The sequence below is a fragment of the Solanum pennellii genome, chromosome 7 (genome assembly GCF_001406875.1).
Source record: "Solanum pennellii chromosome 7, SPENNV200".
NCBI classification, from domain to species: domain Eukaryota; kingdom Viridiplantae; phylum Streptophyta; class Magnoliopsida; order Solanales; family Solanaceae; genus Solanum; species Solanum pennellii.
The window spans coordinates 1,451,223-1,473,498 of NC_028643.1; the positions used below are offsets into that span (position 1 = coordinate 1,451,223).

Below are 22,276 nucleotides of genomic sequence, written 5' to 3' on the forward strand. Positions count from 1 at the left end.
TATATATATATATGAATATAAAAACAGTTTAAAACGATAAAAAGAGACCAAGTTCTTATCACGTAATTAATGTGGGACAAGTTAAGTCCTTTTGTTTCCTCATGGTCTAATTTCTTCTACGTAACTATTTATATCGCAAAATTAATTGACACCGACTATATTAGTTGAAAAATAGGGGCAAACCAAAATTCCTTAATTAAAATAAAATAATCATGTTTCCATAATTTCTAACCAAAATTGAATAAGTTGATCTTGAAATATCAATAAAATTGATTGATTGAGAATGAACGATGTCATAATTTTTTAAAAATTAATTATTCAGAATTATATAAAGAGACTTATATCACACCCCACAACTAAGAACAACTTCTAAGAATTAATAATATCTACTCAATTATGCAACACAAAACTAGAAAAAAAGAATAAAATGCTTTATATTTGCATTTAATGAAATGTCATTTTTATTTTTTATTTTATAAATGAGTAATGAAAAGAAAAAAATAACAAAAAAACATTAATGGCTGATGTGATTATTTGTCACAGGTACAATTTAATAGCTACTATCTTGTTGTTATGTGTATCTAGTCTTGCTCTAATATTTTTGACACCTCATTATATTTGGTCCCATATAATAATTACTATATTTAGACCATTGATATTTAATACAATAATTAAATATTTTGAGAAAAAATAAATTAGATTTTATTTTTAGATAAAATAAATGGAAAAAGAGTGTTTCTATTGTTGTTTTTTTCAACATTTTTAACAAGGTCCCATTTTGTAATATTATAATTAAGTTGATCGAATCAGATTATAAGTGAATAAAAAATATACGTATATAATAATTTCAACTGAAATATTTGAAATAATTCTGTCACAATAGTTTCCACTTATAAAATTATGAATAATTAACTTTTTAAGATACCAACACACAATTAAACAATTTCACTTGAATTATTCAATTAAATATATGGAATTTGGGCTTCACTTTCATTTTATGAAATATTACGAAAATTAGTTGAAACTTATTCAGAATTTATTTTTTTTTATTTGAAAATTTTATAAGAAGAATGGGACAAAAGAAAAAAAAAAGAAACTTGTTAGGTCAAAGCTAGTGTCATTTTGTGGATTAATTAGTTTGTTTTTTCTAGTTATAGAAAGTCTTTTTTTTTTTTTGGACTTTTTGATTTACCGTTTGTTTGAAGTAATTTAAATTTGTCCTTTCTATTATTGTATTGAACAAACAGCTATGTCAAAAAAGGACACATGAGTCATATAAATAGTGGGGAATTAAATCTCAATTTTATTCCCTTTATAATTAAAATTCCGGTGTAGCGATAAGTATTCTTTTATTCAGTTTTATAAAAACTTGTTTGGATGATTAATAGACATTATTTCAGAATATATTATGATTTATTGAAAGTACAGTGTTTGAATGAATTGTATCGTTCAATAATAAGTAAGGTCAAGATGTGGAAACAAAGTTAATAGTATGACTACACTAAATGACATTTTCATCGTTACATAAAATGTATATGATAATACTATAATACAAATAAATTAAATGACAATTGAAACAAACATCATATTTAAAGTAACAATACAATATTTTGCTCAACAAACTCATTATCAATGAATTTTCGAGCAATTCTCAATCAACGCGATACAAACTCATTTGGGCTTACATAAGAGCATCAAACTGAGCCCATTTACTGATAATGTGTTCAAGGCCCAAGGTCTTATTATTTTTATAATAAAATAAATTGCCTAAATATCCATTTTTTTTAGTTATTTTAATTGATATATAGTCACATAATTTCAAATTCCACATGTGAAACTTCGAGACATGATTTCATGGCACCCAGAGATGAGGAAAGACGTAGTAATCAATGATTCAGTTAGGAAGTAAAAAAAATACAAAGAAGCGTAAATCAGGAGATTTTCGAATAGGGCGTTGGTTGATATGCAAGATAAAACAGTACCATTATATATATAATTAGGTTAAATACATAAATACAACTTTACATCTAAGTAGAGATCTTTGATTCTACTTTACTACAAAGTGCTTCAACCTAGCTTTGTCACTACTATCTCGAGAGAAGCAATCGACTTAGAATGATATCATTGGTTCTTTTCTTCTCTTTCCTTCTCGGGAGCTTCCTTTCAGAGTCGACATGCTTCCTTATTCACGAGGTTTCTATGGGGAAGCTTGATATTCAATGAAGCCCAAAGCTCTAGCAAGTTTTAAGAACAAGAAACATGAGTATATAGCTAAAAGCCCAACTCCAAAGAACTTATCAAGCCTCATATCTCTCTTGGGCAAGCTTACCAAGGCCCAAAGTAAGCCCAATAGTAAAAACCCAATGGTCTCATAAATAGTTGAATCTATTGGCACAATATAACTTGAAGGAAATGCTTTCCAAGTTGTGAAAATGAGTGATGAGCCCAAGCCCACTAAGGTGTTGAATATAGGCCCAGCATAGCATCCACATAAAGCCACTTGGGCTCCTATAGGCCCACCTGTTTTTGCTAGTGTTACATTAGCTACCAAGTCTCCTAATGAGTTACCCCAAGCAAGGACAGTTAGGCCCAAAATTGATGGGCTTATCCCAAAGATTAGGCCCATTGAGACCAATAAAGAAATAAGTTCTTCAGCCAAGATGTAAGTCCATGTAATGCTCATTAAAAAACCAAGCCCAAGCCATAAAAAGTTGAACTTCTTTGGTGGATGAAGCCCATCACTAGTGAAAAACACAAGAACCCCACAACAAAGCCCAATAACACCACTAATTCCATAGGCCCAAATACTTGATTTAGGCCCAAAAAAATCCCAAATGAGAACCAATAACAAAGGAGCTAAAGTGATTGACACAATCCCAAATGATTTTGACCATTTCTCTTGTGAAACATTTGGAATTGTCAACTTTCTTGGCAAATCAAGTGGTAATTCAAGAACATACCCAACTTTTCTCAACACACAAACTCTTTTTCCACTTGAAACCTCATCCACCAACAAAGGCACCTTCAATTCACATGCCAATTCTTGACCTTTTTTCATATCACAAACCATTGGCAAACCAAATGAATCATCATCATTTGTCCCAATCTCTTCTTGTTTAACATACATTTCTGAGGCAAATATGAAGCAAACATAGACCAAATACAACACAAAGAAACCTAAACCACCCCACAAGTGAATCTTCCCAACAATGATCACAACAAGGAGACACACAACACAAAGAATCAAGAACATGACATTCCCTATAAAACTTGACTTCTTGATCTTCCTTTCATGTTGACTAATTGATATACTTGTAACTCCAGCCACAACACTTGAAACAAAGAAAGCACCACCAATTATACTATTGAATCCAATATCATTTGTATCATCATTCATAAAAGATACAATACTAGAGAAAAAATCAGGTGCACCATTACCAAGTGAAAGGAGTGTAACACCAGCAATAATAGGAGAAAGTTTCAAACTTTTTGATAATCCATCAAGTGAAGAACAAAAATAAGTACTAGCAGTATCACCTAATAAATAGAAAAGTAAAATTAACCAAAGTGCTAGTAAAATATAACCAAGAATAGGGCTAAAAGTGCAATAAAAAAGTTGTAGATAAAAAATATATCCATTAGGTTTACACCCTTCATGGGATTTAACATAAGTGCACTTCTCATCACTAGTAACAAATTTTTCAATACCTTTACAACCAATATCATTGCTTTTCAAGAAATTATTTTTTTGGGGAATTGTGAAAGTGTTGTTTGGATAAAAATTGGAATTTGATGAATAGAAATGAAATGTGAGACAAGAAATTATAACAAGGAAGATGATATTGAAGAATAAAGATAGAATCTTGGTTCTATACTTGGAGAGAATATGAAAATTAGACATTTTTTTTAATAATAATAATATTGAGAGAGATGATTTTGAAATATGAAAAATAGTTGGTATGTATAATGGAGTTTTTGTAAAATTTGGATTTGTGGGGACAATGAGACATAAAGATTCCTTAGTACTATAATGTTTAAAGCAAATCTCTTGGAGAAACAAATAAAACAGGCTGTTAATAATAAAAAAGAAAATAGGAAAAATAAAAAAAAAAGAGGTCAAAGATTGCAAACCACTTGTTTGCTTATCAACTAAGAAATTATCAAGCAAATGTCTAGCTATTATTGATTCGATTAATTTAAACTTATATTGAAAAAATTTATCAGAGAATACAAAATTTATTGATCGAATAACTATTTCGTTTTGAAAAATTTCTATCGTAGTAAAATAATTTTATTTATTTTGTCATGAGAATAAAAATAATTTTCTATAGTTGTTTCACGCCAAAAATTATATTATTCTTATAATTAATTTAATTGTTTTTAGAAAACCTAGCCTTGACTTGACAAGGATACCCTTAACACGAATTTCATTAATTTCAACGTGAAATATAATTAGATTCGACCGGAATGACTTTGAATATCGTACATCCTATCCTCACATATGTAAATTCTTAAGGAGTCGTTTGATTAACAGTATGAAGTATATAAGAATGTCTGATGCGATAAGATATCTCATATTTTATAGAGTTACTTTCACATAAAATAATTTCATAAATCATGAGATTGTTTCATATAAAATAATTTCGTAAATCATGAGATTGTTATCTCTTATGTCATAACCAAACAACCCCTAAAGTACATTAATATCATCCACAAGTTAATATCATCCACAAGTTTGGAGTAAAGTTGAAATTTCTTTTCAGTTTTGGAGTTAACTAATTAAGTCAATGTGAACTATCATATATTCTAAATTAAAAATTGTATTATTGAAATTTCACAAAATCAGTCAGAATGAAAATGACATTATGTGACAATAAAAAGATAACGTATTATTAGAACTAAAGATTTTTTTTATCGTAAATTAGTAGAAAATTTGTATTAAGAATGAAAATGACATTATGTGACACTAAAAAGATAACACAACGTTCCCACAAAAGTCTAGTTTTTCTCAAGATATTCAAAAAATTCAATTTCATGTTTTAAAAACCTGACTTAAAAGAGAAGACAAAATCGAACTGAATGAAATTTCACTTTTAACGATCGAGCTTAATTTTTATATTAATTGAAATTAAACGTCTTTAAATCTTACTTAGAGCTAACTTTCACTTTCATATTAGAAACGTATTCAAATATTATACATTTGCTTGTGTATGTGAATGTGATTAGTTAAATATTGATTCTATAAAAAAATAATAATATATTTTTGTGATATGAATATGACTAGGCAAAAACCAAAAAAAAAAAGAGTCCAAATACGAAAATCCTCTAGAAGTTACAAATGTATTAGAATCTGTGTGCACATGTGCCTTTAGTCATTACACCTATTTGATCTCTTTGATGATCTAATCAAATCAGCTAAACTATTATTAAAATCAAAAGAATCCTTAATGAGTGGAAGATTTTGTTTTGGTATAATATAATGCTTGTATTAGTTTACGCGTATTTCGATTAATTGATAAAGGATGATAAAATATAATATGACGTAGTACTATTGAGGCAGTGGCAGAGACACCTCGTCCTCAGGGATTTTATCCGAATTTTCTTCGTTGAAAAATTAGTATTATTTATACATGGTTGAAATAATTTTTTAGTTATTTATAGTAGATATGAAACTTCCTTCGACTATTTCGTGTGTCTATTTTTTCAGATTTGAACATTATTATTGAAAAACCTGATTCTGCCACTGTATCGAGGATATGCTCATAGATAGAAGAATATGGACGACACGTATTAGGGTAGGAGATAATGTAATGTCGTTTTATTTACGGTGTTGATGTTGGCGATGGTATCAATTGTATTATTATAATTTTATCATTGTTTTTTATTAATATATCTTAATATGTATATGGTATTTTCGATTATCGCATGATTTTATTATTATTTTGGCTCCTCTCTAATAGAAGTTTACATTGTTTCCTTGTTATTTACATTTTTATTTCAATTCTTTCAAAATCATGTCCTCAATTTCACCTATATAATAATGGTTATTTTTTGAAAGACAACTAAAATGTGACTAATCGACATTGTTTTTACATTTTTTGTTCATATTTGTGAGAAAATTTCAAGAATAGAGTAAAATAGTGATTGATAAATATAATTGTCCATTTTCATTAGTCTTTTATCTTTTAAGATCTTATAATGAGGAAAATGATAGAGCTTCAACTAAAATACAAAACAAAAAATGTTAATTTTTTTTTTAGGTATAGGTAGGAATGGGACAATGGCTGCTATAGTGATAATTAATATATATATATATATATATATATATATATATATATATATAACACAATTCATAATCTTATACCCCACACCCTTCAAATTGGGAACTAAACTCAACCTTCCCCAGTTGGATACATATAATGACAAACACTCACCATTATTATTTTTGTCCAACTTTAGAATATAAAAAAATAAATATATATATATAAAAAAATTAACAGAATTCAACATCTACGATATAATATCGAAGCAACACCTACTATAGTGTTTTTGTCCAAGATGTAAATTCCCCTAGTTGTGCTCTAATGGCTTGGACTATGCAACACAAAAAGACATGTAATTCTTTTTATGTGCGGATTAGATTCAAAAATTTCATTAAGAAAATTTATTAAGAAAATTTAAATTATAAAAAATTAAACACATAAAGAAACTAAAAGGGTCCAATATTTATAATACGTCTTTTGATTCAATTTTCTTTGTCTCAATTTATATGACATAATTTTTTCAAATTTTGATATTCAAATAAATATTTCTTTTGACTGATTTCTTTTTATATACCTTTTAAATACTGAATTAAGGCTCAAGACTAAACAGTTTAATTCTTAAAATTTGAACGATATTATATAAATTCAGACAAACGAAATATTTAAATTTTTTTTTTTTTTGAAAGTGTGTCAAATAAAAAAGACAGGAGGAAGTAAAATGTAATTTGATTGCCGTGAAATAATGAAAGACTCTTTAGATCCTTACAAAAAAAATAATAATGCATATAAGTCCAAAACTTCCAAGAATGTGCATGAGATTGACATGACTTTACATTTGTTAAAAAAAACAAAAATTATTAGTTGTATTTATAAGAATAGTTGTTTGATAAAATAGTAGGGTAAAGGAAGAATCTTTATATCTATCAATATCATGATCATAACAAGAAGCATGTCTGAGATGATTTGCATGTGTATGATAAAGAAATGCCAAACCTAATATATAATTTATGATTTAGAAAATTTGAGGTTTTAATTTTAAATAATATAAGCAACGTGTTGAAGTGAAATGGTCAAAATCGAGGTTCGAATCTGGTATTTTGTTTGATAAGAATTCTTTTTTTTTAATTATAAAATCTTAATGTAAGTTTTATGAAGTGGTGGCCGATTAGACCAGATATGTTGTATGAGTCAGAGTGTTGGTCAGTCAAAAACTTGCACGTCTAGAAGATGAAGGTAGCATAAATGAGGATGTAGAGATAAATATGTGATCATATTATGACTGATAGTACTAAGAGTAAAGGTATATGAGATAAGGTGAAAGTTACCTCTATAATGGTGAGATTGAGATGATTCGTATGGTGAAACAGAGATGTGCAACAATTTCAATAAGAAAGTTTGAGAAGTTGGCTATAATAGGTAGAAAGAAAGAAAGAGATATGCCGAAGAAGTATTGGCGAGAGGTGATTGAATCGAGAACATAATTTAATTAAATATAAAAATTTGGAGATCAATAATTTGAATAAAAAATTAGTAGATAATCGAGCTATGTCGAATTTCGTTGTCACAACTACTTTTATTACTCTCCCAATAGTTTATTATTGGATTCTTCATGACTACCTTAAACATATCCATAATATTCTTTTTGAATTTAAATATAAAAGTTTCTAAATAAAGAAAAATAATAATTTTTTTTAGATAAACTAAAATAATTACAATATAAAATAAAATAGTGGTCAGTAGAAATTAGGATGTCTCTTTCAAATTAAGTGACAGATGCAAAGAATAAAATAAGGTCTATCTCTTTATTATTTTGTCACCTAATTTGATTTTTTTTTTCTCTTTTTGCTTTTTATAACTATTATTATACTTTCAATTATTATTTGGATTGTTTGATCATGTCAAAGTCATCTAGTGTTACACAATTAATTACTTTCTCCCATTTGTTTGATTTTAATTTGATATATTATTTTTAATTTTTTTTAATTTGTAAATATTATAAATCAAAATTAAAAATATATAAAATATATTATAATATTCTTTAATTTTATAATCTCTACATTATTAGAAAATCTGATTGAAAAATATTCAGTGACTATATCAATAGACCCAAGTAATGAAATATAGAGTGTGTTTGGTATGAAAGAAAACATTTTCTGAAAAATGTTTTCCAATTTTCTCATGTTTGGTTGGAGCAAAAAGTTTTGGAAAATGTTTTCCAAATCTACTCATTTTCCTCAAAATTGAGGAAAATGACTTCCCTTCAAAAATTAAGGAAAACATTTTCCAAAACTCTCCTCCAATTTCAAATTACATTTTTTTGGGAAAATCATCAATTTTAAATAAAATATTTTAAATTTCAAAATTTTATTTTTTCACCCGATCTCTGACCACCCTTCCCNCCCCCCCACTACCCCCACCCTCTATCACCACCACCCAAAAAAAATTATTTTTAAAAAATATTTTCAATTTCATAAATTATTTTGTATTCTAGTAAAAATAAAAGATGTTCCTCAAAAATATTTTTTATACATAAATCAAACACTAAAAATCATTTTCGAAAAATATTTTCTACTCACCAACCAAACATGAGAAAATAAGTCCAAAATCTACTTGTTTTCCAGGAAAACATTTTCTAGGAAAACATTTTCCTTCATACCAAACACACCCATATTCTCCACCCGTTTTCATGATTTCTTGATTTAATAAAAATGAAACTGAGAAATCATATTTTATAAAATAATTTTTTGTATTAATTAATATAGAAAAAAATTTATATATTTAGATACTCTCTTCGTTCGCTTTTATTTGTTATGATTTTTTTTTATAGAATCAAATGATAAAAATCTTGACTAACATTTCATGATGTATTTTTTCATCATATTGATATAAAAGAAATTGCAATTTATAGTACTCTTTGTATAGTTTATGAATATCTAAATATTTTATTTAAAATATCAACTTAATATAATCTAATTTAACTTTAAAAATTAATCAAATTAACTTTCAATATAATATAATAAATAAATAAAATATAAATATATAAAAATTAAAATTTATGCAAGATAAAGACTAGTCAAAAGTGTTTTAATAATGACGTTTGCTTATCTTAGTCATACATCTTAGAAATATGTGATTTTCAATTTATCGATTCGAAGAGAAATTGATATTTCTATAGAAAAAAAATATTATATAAATTAAAATTTTAAAAAATTGTAATTTGCAATTGTAATTATTCAATATGACGTGATGTACCATCAAAATTGAACAAGAACACAATATCACATCAAAGTTAATTAAAGGTGAATAATTTTATCAACTTAAATATTATTGAAGGTTATAAAATTAATCATGTAGAGTGATGTCAAATATTTTGAAACATCTAAAAACTTACACATAATTATAATGGAATTAATTAAGAATTTTTATTATTATAACTCCAATCTTACTAACTGATTAACTTGCAATACTTTTTTAAGACAAAACAAGTTTGAAGAGATCTTAAAAGATATCTCATACAAATAATACAATCACTTAGATTGTATCGTATAAAATAAAATAGAAAAAATATTCCGAATCATCTTTATTAAATGTCACATGATGGTTTACGTGGCAATTTTTATTGTGCAGAGATGATGCTGACCAAACAAGTCCATAGCAAAATTGATATTATCACATTGGTCACTTGGTGGACATAATCTTTTTAGGTTATCTGAATTCATAATTTTTGATATGGAGTATAAAATAAAATAACTTTTTTCTATAATATATTATTTTAAATATTTTGATTGTAATTAGAAAATATTGTTATACAAAATATTAAATATTTTAGTGAAATATTAATATAAACGATATTTATTATAAAAAGATATGACTTTATATATAAGAATCTATAAAAAAAATTTGGTAAATATTAAATTTGGACTCATAATTTTATTAGTCTTATAATTAAATTCTGAATTCACTTATGATCATTTATTAATTCTTGTTTAAGCGAGTAACTTTTTTAGCGATAAGAATATAGAATAAGATTTCAAAGATGTGTATAAGGGTAAATTTATAATTTGAAGAAAGGTTTTTTTTATTGGATTTATGGTTTAATAATAGAGAAATTGGGTAAGGTAGATTTGGTTTCATGAGAAATGATTTAACCTCTTTTTATTCATTAATTAGTTGATTGTGAGTTTCTTTAAAGTGAGACTTTTCATTATGGTTTGATGAATAGCTGATAGAAAATGATAATAAGAATGATAAAAACTTAGTTATTAATTTAATGTCATCGTGAAATACAGTAAAATAAATAAAATTGTTCTAATATTAATTTGAGATCTCGATCATATTCGAGTTTAGGGATGTAAGAACTTAGACTAGGGACCTCCCTTTTAAATGAGCCATATATATGCGGTATAAATTAAGATTAGTCGGGCAATGAATTTCATACATCGAAAAGGCAAATAATAAAAAAAAAATAGAACTTGGACAACATGACCTTATTCAAATTTATTTATTGGCCCACTAAAATTTATAAACTCAAATAGTATATGTTAAATTTGTTAAAACAAAATGGGCCAATTTGAAACTCAAAGGCCCAATCTAATATTTATTTTCATAGGCCTTATTCAAATTTATTTATTGGCCCACTAAAATTTGAAATTTTTTTAGGTCATACTCTTATTTTACTGCCTATAAATAACCTCCATTGTGTTATTTGTTTATTCATAACTCTAAGTTACAATCTTTCTTATTATTATAAGAAAAAAATTTCCAATAATTTTTTCACCCATTAATATCTATGGTTTGTCTTCATCGTTTATTCCTCTAAAACATTATAATCAAAAAAAATATGTAACTAAGTAGGCATTGGCGAATCGTTTTAATAAAGCCTAAATATTGTGAATCGATACATGCGTTAAAGTTCCATTTTTCTCACAAATTTACTACTAGACAGTGTTTAGTGTCCTTTTATTGAACATAAAAAAATATAAATATGGATAAGTGCAAGCAAGGGAGGCTAGGCGTTACCTTATTAATCCTAACGAAGTACCTAACGTCTACTACCTAACAAGCATGAAAAATAAACTAGAAAGAATTAAGTATTTTCTGATCACCACAGAAATTTTACTAATTCATTGTCTTCATCACATAATATTGTTTCTTTTTGGAATAATATTCCATCAATTTATATAGAAGAAAAAGGATGAACATAATATTGAAAATAGGACTATTCATTGCAATGACAAAACTGCCCTCAATATAATGAATTTATCAAATAATGTTTATAACGTGTCTAAAAAATAAATAAAAATAAAGTACTACCAACATGTGACTGTCAGTTTGGCATTAAATAAGATTGTACATGTTATAAAGTTACTCCAACAAAATTTTATCATAATTTATAGTGTAGGTAAGATTAATAAACGAAATCAAGTACTACTAACATGTGATAAGGTAGTACCGTTTTAAGACCATTAGGATATGCATGAAGAAATTAGGCAGTATCGTCTTTATCCCTAGGTCACTAAAGTTATCGCTTGAGATTTTATATTTTTTGGAATCTTTATTTTTATAAAATAATAATTTTAAAAAAATTATATATATTATGAGTGCTATGATTTCTATGACTTCTACTATGAAATTGCATATGACATGAATATAAATTTGATTTTCGTAAGAAACAATTTGATGAAAACATGAATGACGAAATCACTAAGTCTGTTGAAGAATCTTTGGAGTTGATTACTAGATCAAACTATTTTTTCACTTCAAAATAGATTTCAACCAATTGAAGTATGTAAAGTATTTTTGATTTCTTATTTAGTGATAAAATATTGAGATTACTAGATAATGATTTTTTATTAAAAAAATATTGTTTTAACCTTAAACTTTTTTTAACACGTAATAATTATTCTGATATTGATGGTTTAGATTTATTTTTTGAATTAAATACAAGTAGAAGATAATGATGTAATGAAAGTACTCAATCAAATAAAAAGAATAAATTCTTTTCCAAATACATATATTGTTTATAGGACAGCGTTAACGGGGAAATGTAACCGTTGCCTCAATCGAATTTTTTTTTTGAAATTAAGATTGATTAGATCTTCTTTAAGATTAACAATGTCTCAAAGATAAATTGAATGAATTAGCTATATTATCATTTGAAAAGAAATTACTAAAACAGATTGATAATAAAATAATAATAAATGACTTTGCATCTAAAATAGCTAGAAAAGCAGATTTTTAATTAAAAGTACATATGATAAAAAAAGATAAATTAGGGCCATTCCATAAGTTTCGCTTTAGGCCCCCAATGTTGTTAAGTCGGCCCTGAAAATAGGGATGGTATTTAACATTTTATTTTGATTTCACACTTGATATTTGGCATTCATATTAGGAAATAATTAAATTTGTATTCGTCTAGAGAGGTCTCACATTAATGGGTAAAATATTTCCAAACAAAAACTATTTTACAATCATAGCTAGAATCTGAAATATCTAATGTACTCCACCCAATTAATTAAAGATGATTTTTTTGCTTAAATAATAAAAATATGTCTATTGCCAAACTACTAATAGGTGTACTCACAAAATAAAAAAAAATCAAGTGTATATATAATGATCCGGAAGGTCATTTTTGAAAATTTTCATAAAATAACCGTTTTACCCCTTCACAATTGTTGTTTCAGCATTTTTGTTTGGTTTGTGGATTTGGTTTTGGAAGTTCAGTAAAAAGTTGTGGTTTTATAAGCTTTGGAGTTTTGAAAGGCTTAAGTTGATTAAAAGTAGTTTTTAGTGTCAATCGGAGTTTCATGTCTTGAAATAAAATTTTATCACTTGCATTTAGTTTCAAAATGTCGAGTTTGGTCAAGTACAAATTTTTTTATTCGGAGTTTTTTTGTGAATTTGAAATGTTAAGTTGAAATTTTATAAAATTTTAGACTTTGAATTAGTTTTGATCAACATTCGAGATTCGGATGTTCGAATTAAATTTCTAACAATTTTGTTGAAATCTGGGGATAATGTTAGGTCTTAGCGAAGTATGGTTGAATTTTCATAGATCAAAGAGATTAGTTTTGACTTTTTAGGCATTTTATTGGTTTATTGCGAGTTTCACGACTTTCAAGTTAAGGAGACCTCAAATTCATATTTGATAATTTGAGTGTTCGTAGTTTAAAAATCGTGTCTATTGATATACTAAAAAAATAAAATAAAATAAAGTACTACTAACATGTGATTCTGTCATTAGATAAGGTTGTACATTTAGGACCATTTGGATATTCATCAAAAATAAAGAAGTAGAAATGATAATAATATAAATATTTATTTTTGATTTCACACTCGATATTTTGATACTAGCACTATGACATAATAAAATTTGTATTTACATTGTAAAATATTTCCTAAGAAAAGCTACTTTTATTGTCATGGCTCAAATTCAAAATTTTCTAAGAAAAACTACTACTAATTTATTTCCAATTAAAATTCCGATATATATATCATAATATACTTCACCTACCTCAATTATTATTATTTTCTTTTTTTTTTTACTTCACATATTTTTGGCCCACTAAATTTTTTAACTTTTTTGGTCGTACTCTTATTTCACTCCCTATAAATAACTTCCATTGTGTTATATTTTTATTCACAACTCCAAATTACAATCTTTCTTATTATTAAAAAAAAAACAAACATTTCTAATCTTTTTCACTCATTCCATGGCTCGTTCCATTTTCTTCATGGCATTTTTGGTCTTGGCAATGATGCTCTTTGTGACCTATGGTTTGTCTTCATAATTTATTCCTCTAAATCATCGTAATAAAAAAAAAATGTAACTAGGAGATACATTAATTACATTTATATATGAAAAATCGAGATCTGGTGATATAACACAGGGTCTTCGAAAAGTAGAACAGGTCTTAGAAGTGCAAACCATTTAAATAAACCCTAAAAAATTGTGAATTGATATTACTTGCTATACGTTTAACAACTATGATAAAAACCCTAAAATATACTTTATTTGTTTATATAAAGACTCTATATATATATATATACGAAGAATATTTCTTTCGATTTCGTCCCTCTCATGTTATTCTAACTATTTTGTGTGAATGATTGTAGAGGTAGAAGCTCGGCAAATTTGCAAAGCACCAAGCCAAACTTTCCCAGGATTATGTTTTATGGACTCATCATGCAGAAAATATTGTATCAAAGAGAAATTTACTGGTGGACATTGTAGCACACTCCAAAGAAGGTGTCTATGCACTAAGCCATGTGTATTTGACATAATCTCAAATGAAGTTAAAGCAACTTTGGGTGAGGAAGCAAAAACTCTAAGTGAAGTTGTGCTTGAAGAAGAGATTATGATGGAGTAATAATTAAGTGAGGTTAAATAAGGATTTTGAGTGTCAAAAAACAAAATTAATAAAGTGTTGCCTTTTCTTAAAAGGGTAGCTTATGATGTTGTGTTTATATTGGCCTATAGTAGCCATTTGATACATTAAATAAGTTGTGACACATCATTAATCCTTATGTATGTACGTTTTAATGAAAAATGATCGACTACGATCTTTAGTTTTATGTATGTGAAGAAATCTTACCAGGTTCTTGATTATTTGTTTAAGACAAGAGTTAAATAAAGTAATATATTTTTAACTAAAACCTTCTTTTCTCAAGGAAGGAAAAACACAACTTTGTTTTATTAACTTTTCAACTCAAATACAATTGTCGATTAACTCTAATCACAACTCTTTAACTTATAAGAAGTCAAATCCACTTCTTATTAGTTAAACACTCTCTCTCCACAAGAAGCCAAACTCACTTCTTGTTTTCAATCACACAAGCTCACAAACTTACAAAGAAACTCACAAAACTCACAAGCTAACAAAAACTCACAAAAGATCTTTGCTGGCCTCACTTTTTCTTCGATTACAAAAGACTGAGTTCTTTGGCTTGATATCTTTTGTTTATATAGACTTTTGATGATCAAGAAATATCTCCTCTCTTTGAAGTTGATAATGATTCTGATTTCTTCATTCTTCTTTGATATGAAAAGATTTGCTTTTATTTGTTATATAAAATAAACAACCTTTTAAGAAAAGGTTTTGTCTTCGTATAAAGTAGACAGCCTTATAAGAAAAGGTTTAGTCTTATTTATTTATGCAAATATATTTTTTTATTTTCGTTCTTTCCATAAATAAATCTGTGCCTTTATATTTCTCCTTCGCTCCTTTTTCCATAAAACGACAACTCTTTTATTCCTTTTTATTTATTTAATAAATGAACCTGGTTCATAAATGATCATCATCAAAAGTATTTGTCATTATCAAAAGTAATTAACACAACTTTCATCAGTATGAACTATGTATTACATTTATTTAATCACTTTCTGTCACGATTCATTTTCTAAACTAACTGATATATCTAGTTATGAATGAAATATAGTGTGATTTGAAGTAGGAGCTAGCCTTCAAACAAAGACGTACATATGTACAAAGTAGGGTACTATTAAACTTCTTTTTTATGGTTCAATATATTCATATTTGGTACTCAAATTAGGGTTAAATTCATATAAATTTGTACGAAAAATTTTAAACTAATAGATAAAATTCTCCCTAATAAAAGATTACTTTACATAATGGAGGAGTATATAATATTCATGAATTTTTGTTGCTGAATTTATATCTAATCTTTATGGTCATGCAAAACTTAGGAAAATAAAATGAAAGATAAATAATATATGCTTGATGACAACTTTATGCCTGAACTAATATAATAATAATTAATATAAAGTTACTCCAAGAAAATTTAACACAATTTACAGAATAGGTGAGGGTAATAAGTTTTTTCTTTATCATTTGAATCTATTGAATGGTATTAAACATTTTTTTTTATTTCACACTCGATATTTAATATTTATAATAGAAAATGATTAAATTTATATTCGTTTAGAGAGGTCTCACATTAAAGGGTAAAATACTATCTAATAAAAGCTACTTTACAATAATAGTTAGAATCTGAAATATCTAATGTTGTAATGACTCGATAAATTATTTTTGAGAATTTTAAACTATTTGCGTAACTTAAGTTAATTGATTGATCAACTTCCTTTAAGGGATATAATTTCACATAAACTATAGTAACAAAATTATTTGGAATTGTAAGCTCCATCCTCTATGAAGAAGCATTTTTATTTATAACTTCTTGATATCCTCATTTAATCCTGAAAATCATAAAACAATTACTTATAAATCGGTAAATATCTAACGAGTCAATCAAAAAACTAAAATTTTATATATTAAAAAAAGTAAATTTATCTTTTATAATTATTTACTTACTGAACGTAATCGATCTTGACATCGAAAGCATAGAGCAAAGAAATAGCTTCAAAAGCTTTCTCATGAAGATGAAAAGTAGTTGCATCATCATAACATTCAGGACAATAATCAACAATCTTCACCACAACATTTTTTCCAGTACATGGATGTAACAAATATTTATTTGTTTCTCCAGTACATGTTATATTAAATTTTTTTCCACAAATAGCACCATTATCCCATAGAGATTTAGAACCAACTTTTGCTACCATGTCACCTTGTGGTTTGGTTCCATAACACCTCGACGCTGTCAGTATATACAAGTTAATAAGAAAATAAGTTAGAGCTAGATTTATCGTAAATATAAGAAATTAATATATGGATTGAGATTTCAAATGATGTAAGAATGTTTTTGATCAAACATCAATTATCTGACTTTAAAAATAAACTACAAAAAAAAAAATCAAGAATTAATAAGGGACAACTTTTGTCGTTAAACAATAAAATGTTGTTCAATAACGAACTAGCAATGGATTATAAAAGGCTCATGTTTAGCGATGAATTTCGTAATAAATTCCCTTTTTTGGTTAAACAAAAATGTGTAATGAAATTTAAATAGAGAAATGGATTATAAAAGGCTCACGTTTAGCAATGAATTTCGTATATAATTTCTTTTTTTTTTGTTAAAAAAAATGTGTAATGAAATTTAAATAGAGAAATGGATTATAAAAGGCTCGCATTTAGAGATGAATTTCATAAATAATTAAATAGAGGAATGAATTATAAAAGGCTCAGTTTAGCAATGAATTTCAATAAATAATTTCTTTTTTTTTTGTTAAAAAAAATGTGTAATGAAATTTAAATAGAGAAATGGATTATAAAAGGCTCACGTTTAGCGATAAATTTCATAAATAATTTTTCTTTTTTAATTAAAAAATGTGTAATAAAATTTAAATGGAGGAACAAATTGAAAGTGAGAAAATACTTACGAATAAAGCTACTATTATAAAATGATCCAATTCCTGGAATAGCCAAAACTATAGAGAAAGTAGCCAAAAAAACAAATAATAAGAAAAATATATTTAGGAATTGCCATTTTTTTTTCTAAAATCTTTTATTTTATTTTCACTAATTTATCTATCTATACCAATAATCAACAACCTTTTTATAGTTTTTTTCATCGGCTAAAATAGGTAAATTGTGAAAAGAATAAAATCAATTCATTTATTATTATTTGATTGATAGAGTAAGTAGTTAATACAAAATTATTTTGACGATATCAGAAAATTAATATATTTTATTAAGGTAGGTTAATTAATTATTACATTCAATTTATATGATATATAATAAGAATATTTCCTGTTCATAATTTGTTAATTTAAATTTTAAAATGTTAAAATAAATTATTACATGACAATATTATATGTTGTTGCTATACAAATATGACATACTTTTTTTTTTTTAAATCAGAATCTCTTTTTATCTTTTTTTCTCAATATTTTTGAGATTCATTTCTTATAGTAGGATTTTAAAATGTTACAAAATATAGCAATCAATGTATTAATAGTAATTATAGAAAATTAATGGTGATCTATTTATATTATTCCTCACTATTACAATTTATTAATTTTCCTAAATTCTTCTACTTTCTTTTTTCCTTAGTTACGTTTCTGAAAGGAAATGTAGAAATTAATATAGTAATTATGGGATTTAAAAGGTAATTAAGTTTTATGCCAAATTAATACTTTTTTCGTTCTATATTAGATGGACATTTTTTATTTTACAGATTAATTTTAAAAAATATTAATTAATTTTCCAATTTTACCCTTTATTCGTATTAATTACTTAAAATTAAATTACTACATAGAGTTAATATCATTTTATTTGGAATTAAAGTGTATGGAACAAAGAAAAGAAAACGAACAAATGATCAATAAACTTTATTTCCTAGAATAGATAAATTATGAATTTAGACTTATTTGAGATTAAGCGATATAAATAATAAAAATTTATATAACATTTTATTTGAGATTAAAGCGTATAAAATATTAACGTGAAAAAAAAAAGAAGAGAAAGTAATATGAATAAACTTTTATTTTATTCATAGAATTGATCAACTACATATATTAAATTGTAGATTGATCAAATCAACAACCCTAAAGGGAATATAGTTCAAACATATACTATACTATAAACTTAATTTCTTGATGTCCTTTATTAAATCCTGAAAATAATAGAACAAAAAAAATAAAAATCAGTACTATAAACATACAAATTTTCGATGAAACTTGTCACGAACGTTTATTCGTTAAAAATATGAAATTTCTCACAGATTAGAAATTTTCGACTAGTCAAATTTCTGACGGTGGTCTATCAAAAATTTGTCTGTCTTTCATAGAAATTACTAAGATTTAAACGTTACGTTCATTTTAAAGATACTAAATATTACTTACTGAACGTAATCGATCTTGATAACACCAGCTATAGGATTCGCGATAGTCGAAAAAACTTCTTTAGATAGATCTAGGGTTCCACCACATCCAGGACAATGATCCACAATTTTCACAACCATACTCTTGCCAGTACAAGGGTGTGGCACAGGATTTGTTGGTCCAGTACATGTAACATTAAATATTTTTCCACATATTTTTCCATCATCCCATAAAAAATCACTAGCTGCTGCTATTATAGTACCTTGAGGTGTACTTCCATAACACGCCGATGCTATCGATCAGAAAAATAATTTTTTATATTATCAGTGTATAAATTAAATACGAACGATCAAATGAATCGAAAGGGGAAATAAATACTTACGAACATAGTTAGTATAAAATGTTGCAGTCCCTGGTGTAGCCAAAACTATAGAGAATAAAGTTGCTACAAAAACAATAATAACAAGAATAATATTTTTAGGAATTGCCATTTTTTTTTTTAAAAAAAATAAACTTTTATTTTGTTTTCACTACTATATCTATTTATCCTACTAGTAATCTTTTTATAGGATTTTCATTGTTAAAGTTGTTAGAAGAATTAAAAAAATTCATTTATTATTATGGACTTATGGGATAGTTAGTTGATAAAAAATTATTTTGACTATATCTACAAATTACTATAATTTATTAAGGTTGGTTAGTAAGTTAATAATAGTTTATATTAAACTTTGTTTATTAGTCCAAACATATGATATAGGGAAATTTTTTAAAATGTCAATAGTTTTAATATATAATAAGACCCATTATCAACACCTTCAATATTTAGTAAAAATATCAAAATTTTAATTCATTATGTATCTTATTTAAGTTATTATGTATCAATATATGCCGATTATGTTTGAAATTTATTGGGCCAAATCAAGCTTAACCCAATAGTTTGATGGGCCAAAAGACATAAAGTCTAATCCATTATTATGTGGGCTATAAGTTACGCCGGACCATTTACAAGATGAGATATTATCATATACAAATATCTTTATTATAATCGTGAAAAATAATAATCTTTTTTAACATAAAATTTCTATCAAACTAGATATTATTGACATGATATTGGCAAACAATTTGAAAAATTAATAAACAAATTTAACAATTAATGAGTAACAATCTGACTAGCTTAGTAAAAATATTAACTTGTAATATGAACTTTAAATCTTACAAATAATAAAATACAAATATCAAATTGTAAATTCATCAAATCATTTTCCCAAGGGAATATAATTCAACATGTACTATAGTATAAAATTGATTTCTTGATATCATCATCAAATCCTGAAAATCATAGAACAAAAATCATAAAACATGTCATCAAGTATTTACTATACCAAAAACACAAAATAAATATAAAAATCATTCAATTGGAGGGATTTATTTAGTGACAGATAAAATGTGTAAAAGATCAGAGTTCAACTAAATTCAATATTTTCTTAAGATATTCAAACATTTGCATGTTTTTCATAGTGATCAAACATTTCCGTAACACGCTGAGGCTATCGATCAGAAAAATAATTTTTATAATGTCAGTATATATAACTCAAGTTATGAATGAGACTACTGAATTAGATAAGATAAATGATGTGATGTATTAACAAAAAAAAACCATGTTAGCTATTGACTATTTAGCGATACGTCAACAATGATTTTAATTTTAATTAGTAAATTTATAAAATACTTACGAACGTATTTTGTATAAAATGTTGCAGTCCCTGGTGTAGCCAAAGTTAAGGAGAACAAAGTTGCCACAAAAACAATAATGAGAATAAGATTATTTTTAGGAGTTATTGTCATTTTTTTATTTCAAAAAGTTTTATTTTATTTCAGAAATATATATTTATCAATTCAACTAGTAATTCAATGCCTTTTTATAATGTTTTAATTGGCTAAAATTTGTTAACTAATTTACTAGAATTAAGGCAGTTCATTAATTGTGTGTGCTTTTTATGTCTTTACTATATTCATATATATGCATTTATACATAGTAAAATATAGAGAATTATCCGTGCCTTTTAGTTTTATTTTTAAGCATATATCATATACTATTAGATTGATATGAGATTAATCGATATAAGTAGTGAGAATTTGTATAGTTACCTTATTTAGAATTAAATCATATATACTATTGATAATTAAAAAAAGGGCAACTTTCACATATAGTAAATAAAAAACTCATATTGATATGTTATAGCAAAGTTTGCATAATTGCGCTCCACAGCAAACATATAACTGTATAATTCGCTATACATATACAACTGTATAATTCGCTGGCCTAAATTGTATAATTCGTTGGCCTCGTTATACGTATACAATTGTATGATTCGCTGGCCTAAACTGTATAATTCGCTGGCGTATTTTGCTGCAATTGTATAATTTGCTGGCCTATTTCACTGCAATTGTATAATGGGTAATTAAATAATTCACTGGCCTATTTCGCTGCAATATGTGTATAAAATTTGCTTGGCATACAATTGAATTGAAGGATAATGTTTGTATATTGTATAATTATAAGTGTATAGGAAGAAGATATATGTTTTTCTCTCGTTTATACAAAAACAGAAACACAATTTATACACTTCTGTTGTATAAAGCGAGAGAAAATTGTATTTCACTGCAATTGTATAATTCGTTGGCCTTTTTCGCTGCAGTATTTGTATAAAATTTGCATTTGTATACAATTGAATCGAAATAAAATATTTGTAAATTGTATAATTAAGTGTATAGCACGAAGATATATGTTTTTACATGTGTATATACATTTTCTCTCGCTTTATGCAGAACAGAAACACAATTTATACAATTTTGTTGTATAAAAGCGAGAGAGGCGAGCATAGGGAGAGTGGCGGGAGAGTGGCGAACGAGAGTTTTGAGAGAGAGGCGACTGACAATTATAAAACAATGTATTCAGGCTATATACAATCAAACCTCGTTATATTGATAAACAATATACTCACTCTATATACAATCAAACCTCATTATAGTGATAATATTCATTTAAAAATTTCATAATTTTTTTTTAATTGTGAAGTGTTGATATTATGTTTATACATGACATATTTAATCTTACAAGATATTGTTACACACTATATAAATATGATTTTTATAGAAATGTAATTTTAAAAAGAGTACTCACTATAATGAATATCATCACTACTATTATAGGTAGAAATATGTCATAGAAAATAAAAAATATACTATGAAAATTTGATTTTGGAGAAAA

At 26.0% G+C, this 22,276-nt stretch overlaps 3 protein-coding genes and 1 pseudogene across 3 annotated transcripts; 1 reads left to right on the plus strand and 3 right to left on the minus strand.

Annotated features, from left to right (window-relative positions):
• Nucleotides 1-1,958: 1,958 nt before the first annotated feature.
• On the minus strand, nucleotides 1,959-3,926 carry LOC107024581 (cation/calcium exchanger 1-like). The gene has a single exon (XM_015225570.2). The coding sequence runs from the start codon at nucleotides 3,899-3,901 to the stop codon at nucleotides 2,198-2,200; it is 1,704 nt and encodes a 567-aa protein (XP_015081056.1). The 5' UTR covers nucleotides 3,902-3,926; the 3' UTR covers nucleotides 1,959-2,197.
• A 9,963-nt stretch (nucleotides 3,927-13,889) lies between these two features.
• LOC107024615 (defensin-like protein) lies at nucleotides 13,890-14,863 on the plus strand. Its single transcript, XM_015225605.2, has 2 exons — nucleotides 13,890-14,039; nucleotides 14,379-14,863. The coding sequence occupies exons 1-2, from the start codon at nucleotides 13,976-13,978 to the stop codon at nucleotides 14,630-14,632; spliced, it is 318 nt and encodes a 105-aa protein (XP_015081091.1). The 5' UTR covers nucleotides 13,890-13,975; the 3' UTR covers nucleotides 14,633-14,863.
• Nucleotides 14,864-16,590: 1,727 nt separating this feature from the next.
• On the minus strand, nucleotides 16,591-17,669 carry LOC114077963 (annotated as a pseudogene).
• A 1,090-nt stretch (nucleotides 17,670-18,759) lies between these two features.
• LOC107025704 (putative EG45-like domain containing protein 1) lies at nucleotides 18,760-19,523 on the minus strand. Its single transcript, XM_015226463.2, has 3 exons — nucleotides 19,388-19,523; nucleotides 19,027-19,297; nucleotides 18,760-18,797 (listed from the first exon to the last, which is right to left on the minus strand). Exons 1-3 carry the CDS (start codon nucleotides 19,494-19,496, stop codon nucleotides 18,791-18,793), a joined length of 387 nt encoding a protein of 128 aa, XP_015081949.2. The 5' UTR covers nucleotides 19,497-19,523; the 3' UTR covers nucleotides 18,760-18,790.
• Nucleotides 19,524-22,276: the final 2,753 nt, after the last annotated feature.

Excerpts from the sequence above, each read along its gene's own strand:
- LOC107024581 (XM_015225570.2), bottom strand. The coding sequence starts at position 3,901 with ATGTCTAATTTTCATATTCTCTCCAAGTATAGAACCAAGATTCTATCT.
- LOC107024615 (XM_015225605.2), top strand. The coding sequence starts at position 13,976 with ATGGCTCGTTCCATTTTCTTCATGGCATTTTTGGTCTTGGCAATGATG. Across the intron at positions 14,040-14,378 it reads GATGCTCTTTGTGACCTATG|AGGTAGAAGCTCGGCAAATT; the intron begins GTTTGTCTTCAT and ends GAATGATTGTAG.
- LOC107025704 (XM_015226463.2), bottom strand. The coding sequence starts at position 19,496 with ATGGCAATTCCTAAAAATATTATTCTTGTTATTATTGTTTTTGTAGCA. Across the intron at positions 19,298-19,387 it reads ATTTTATACTAACTATGTTC|CATCGGCGTGTTATGGAAGT; the intron begins GTAAGTATTTAT and ends TCTGATCGATAG.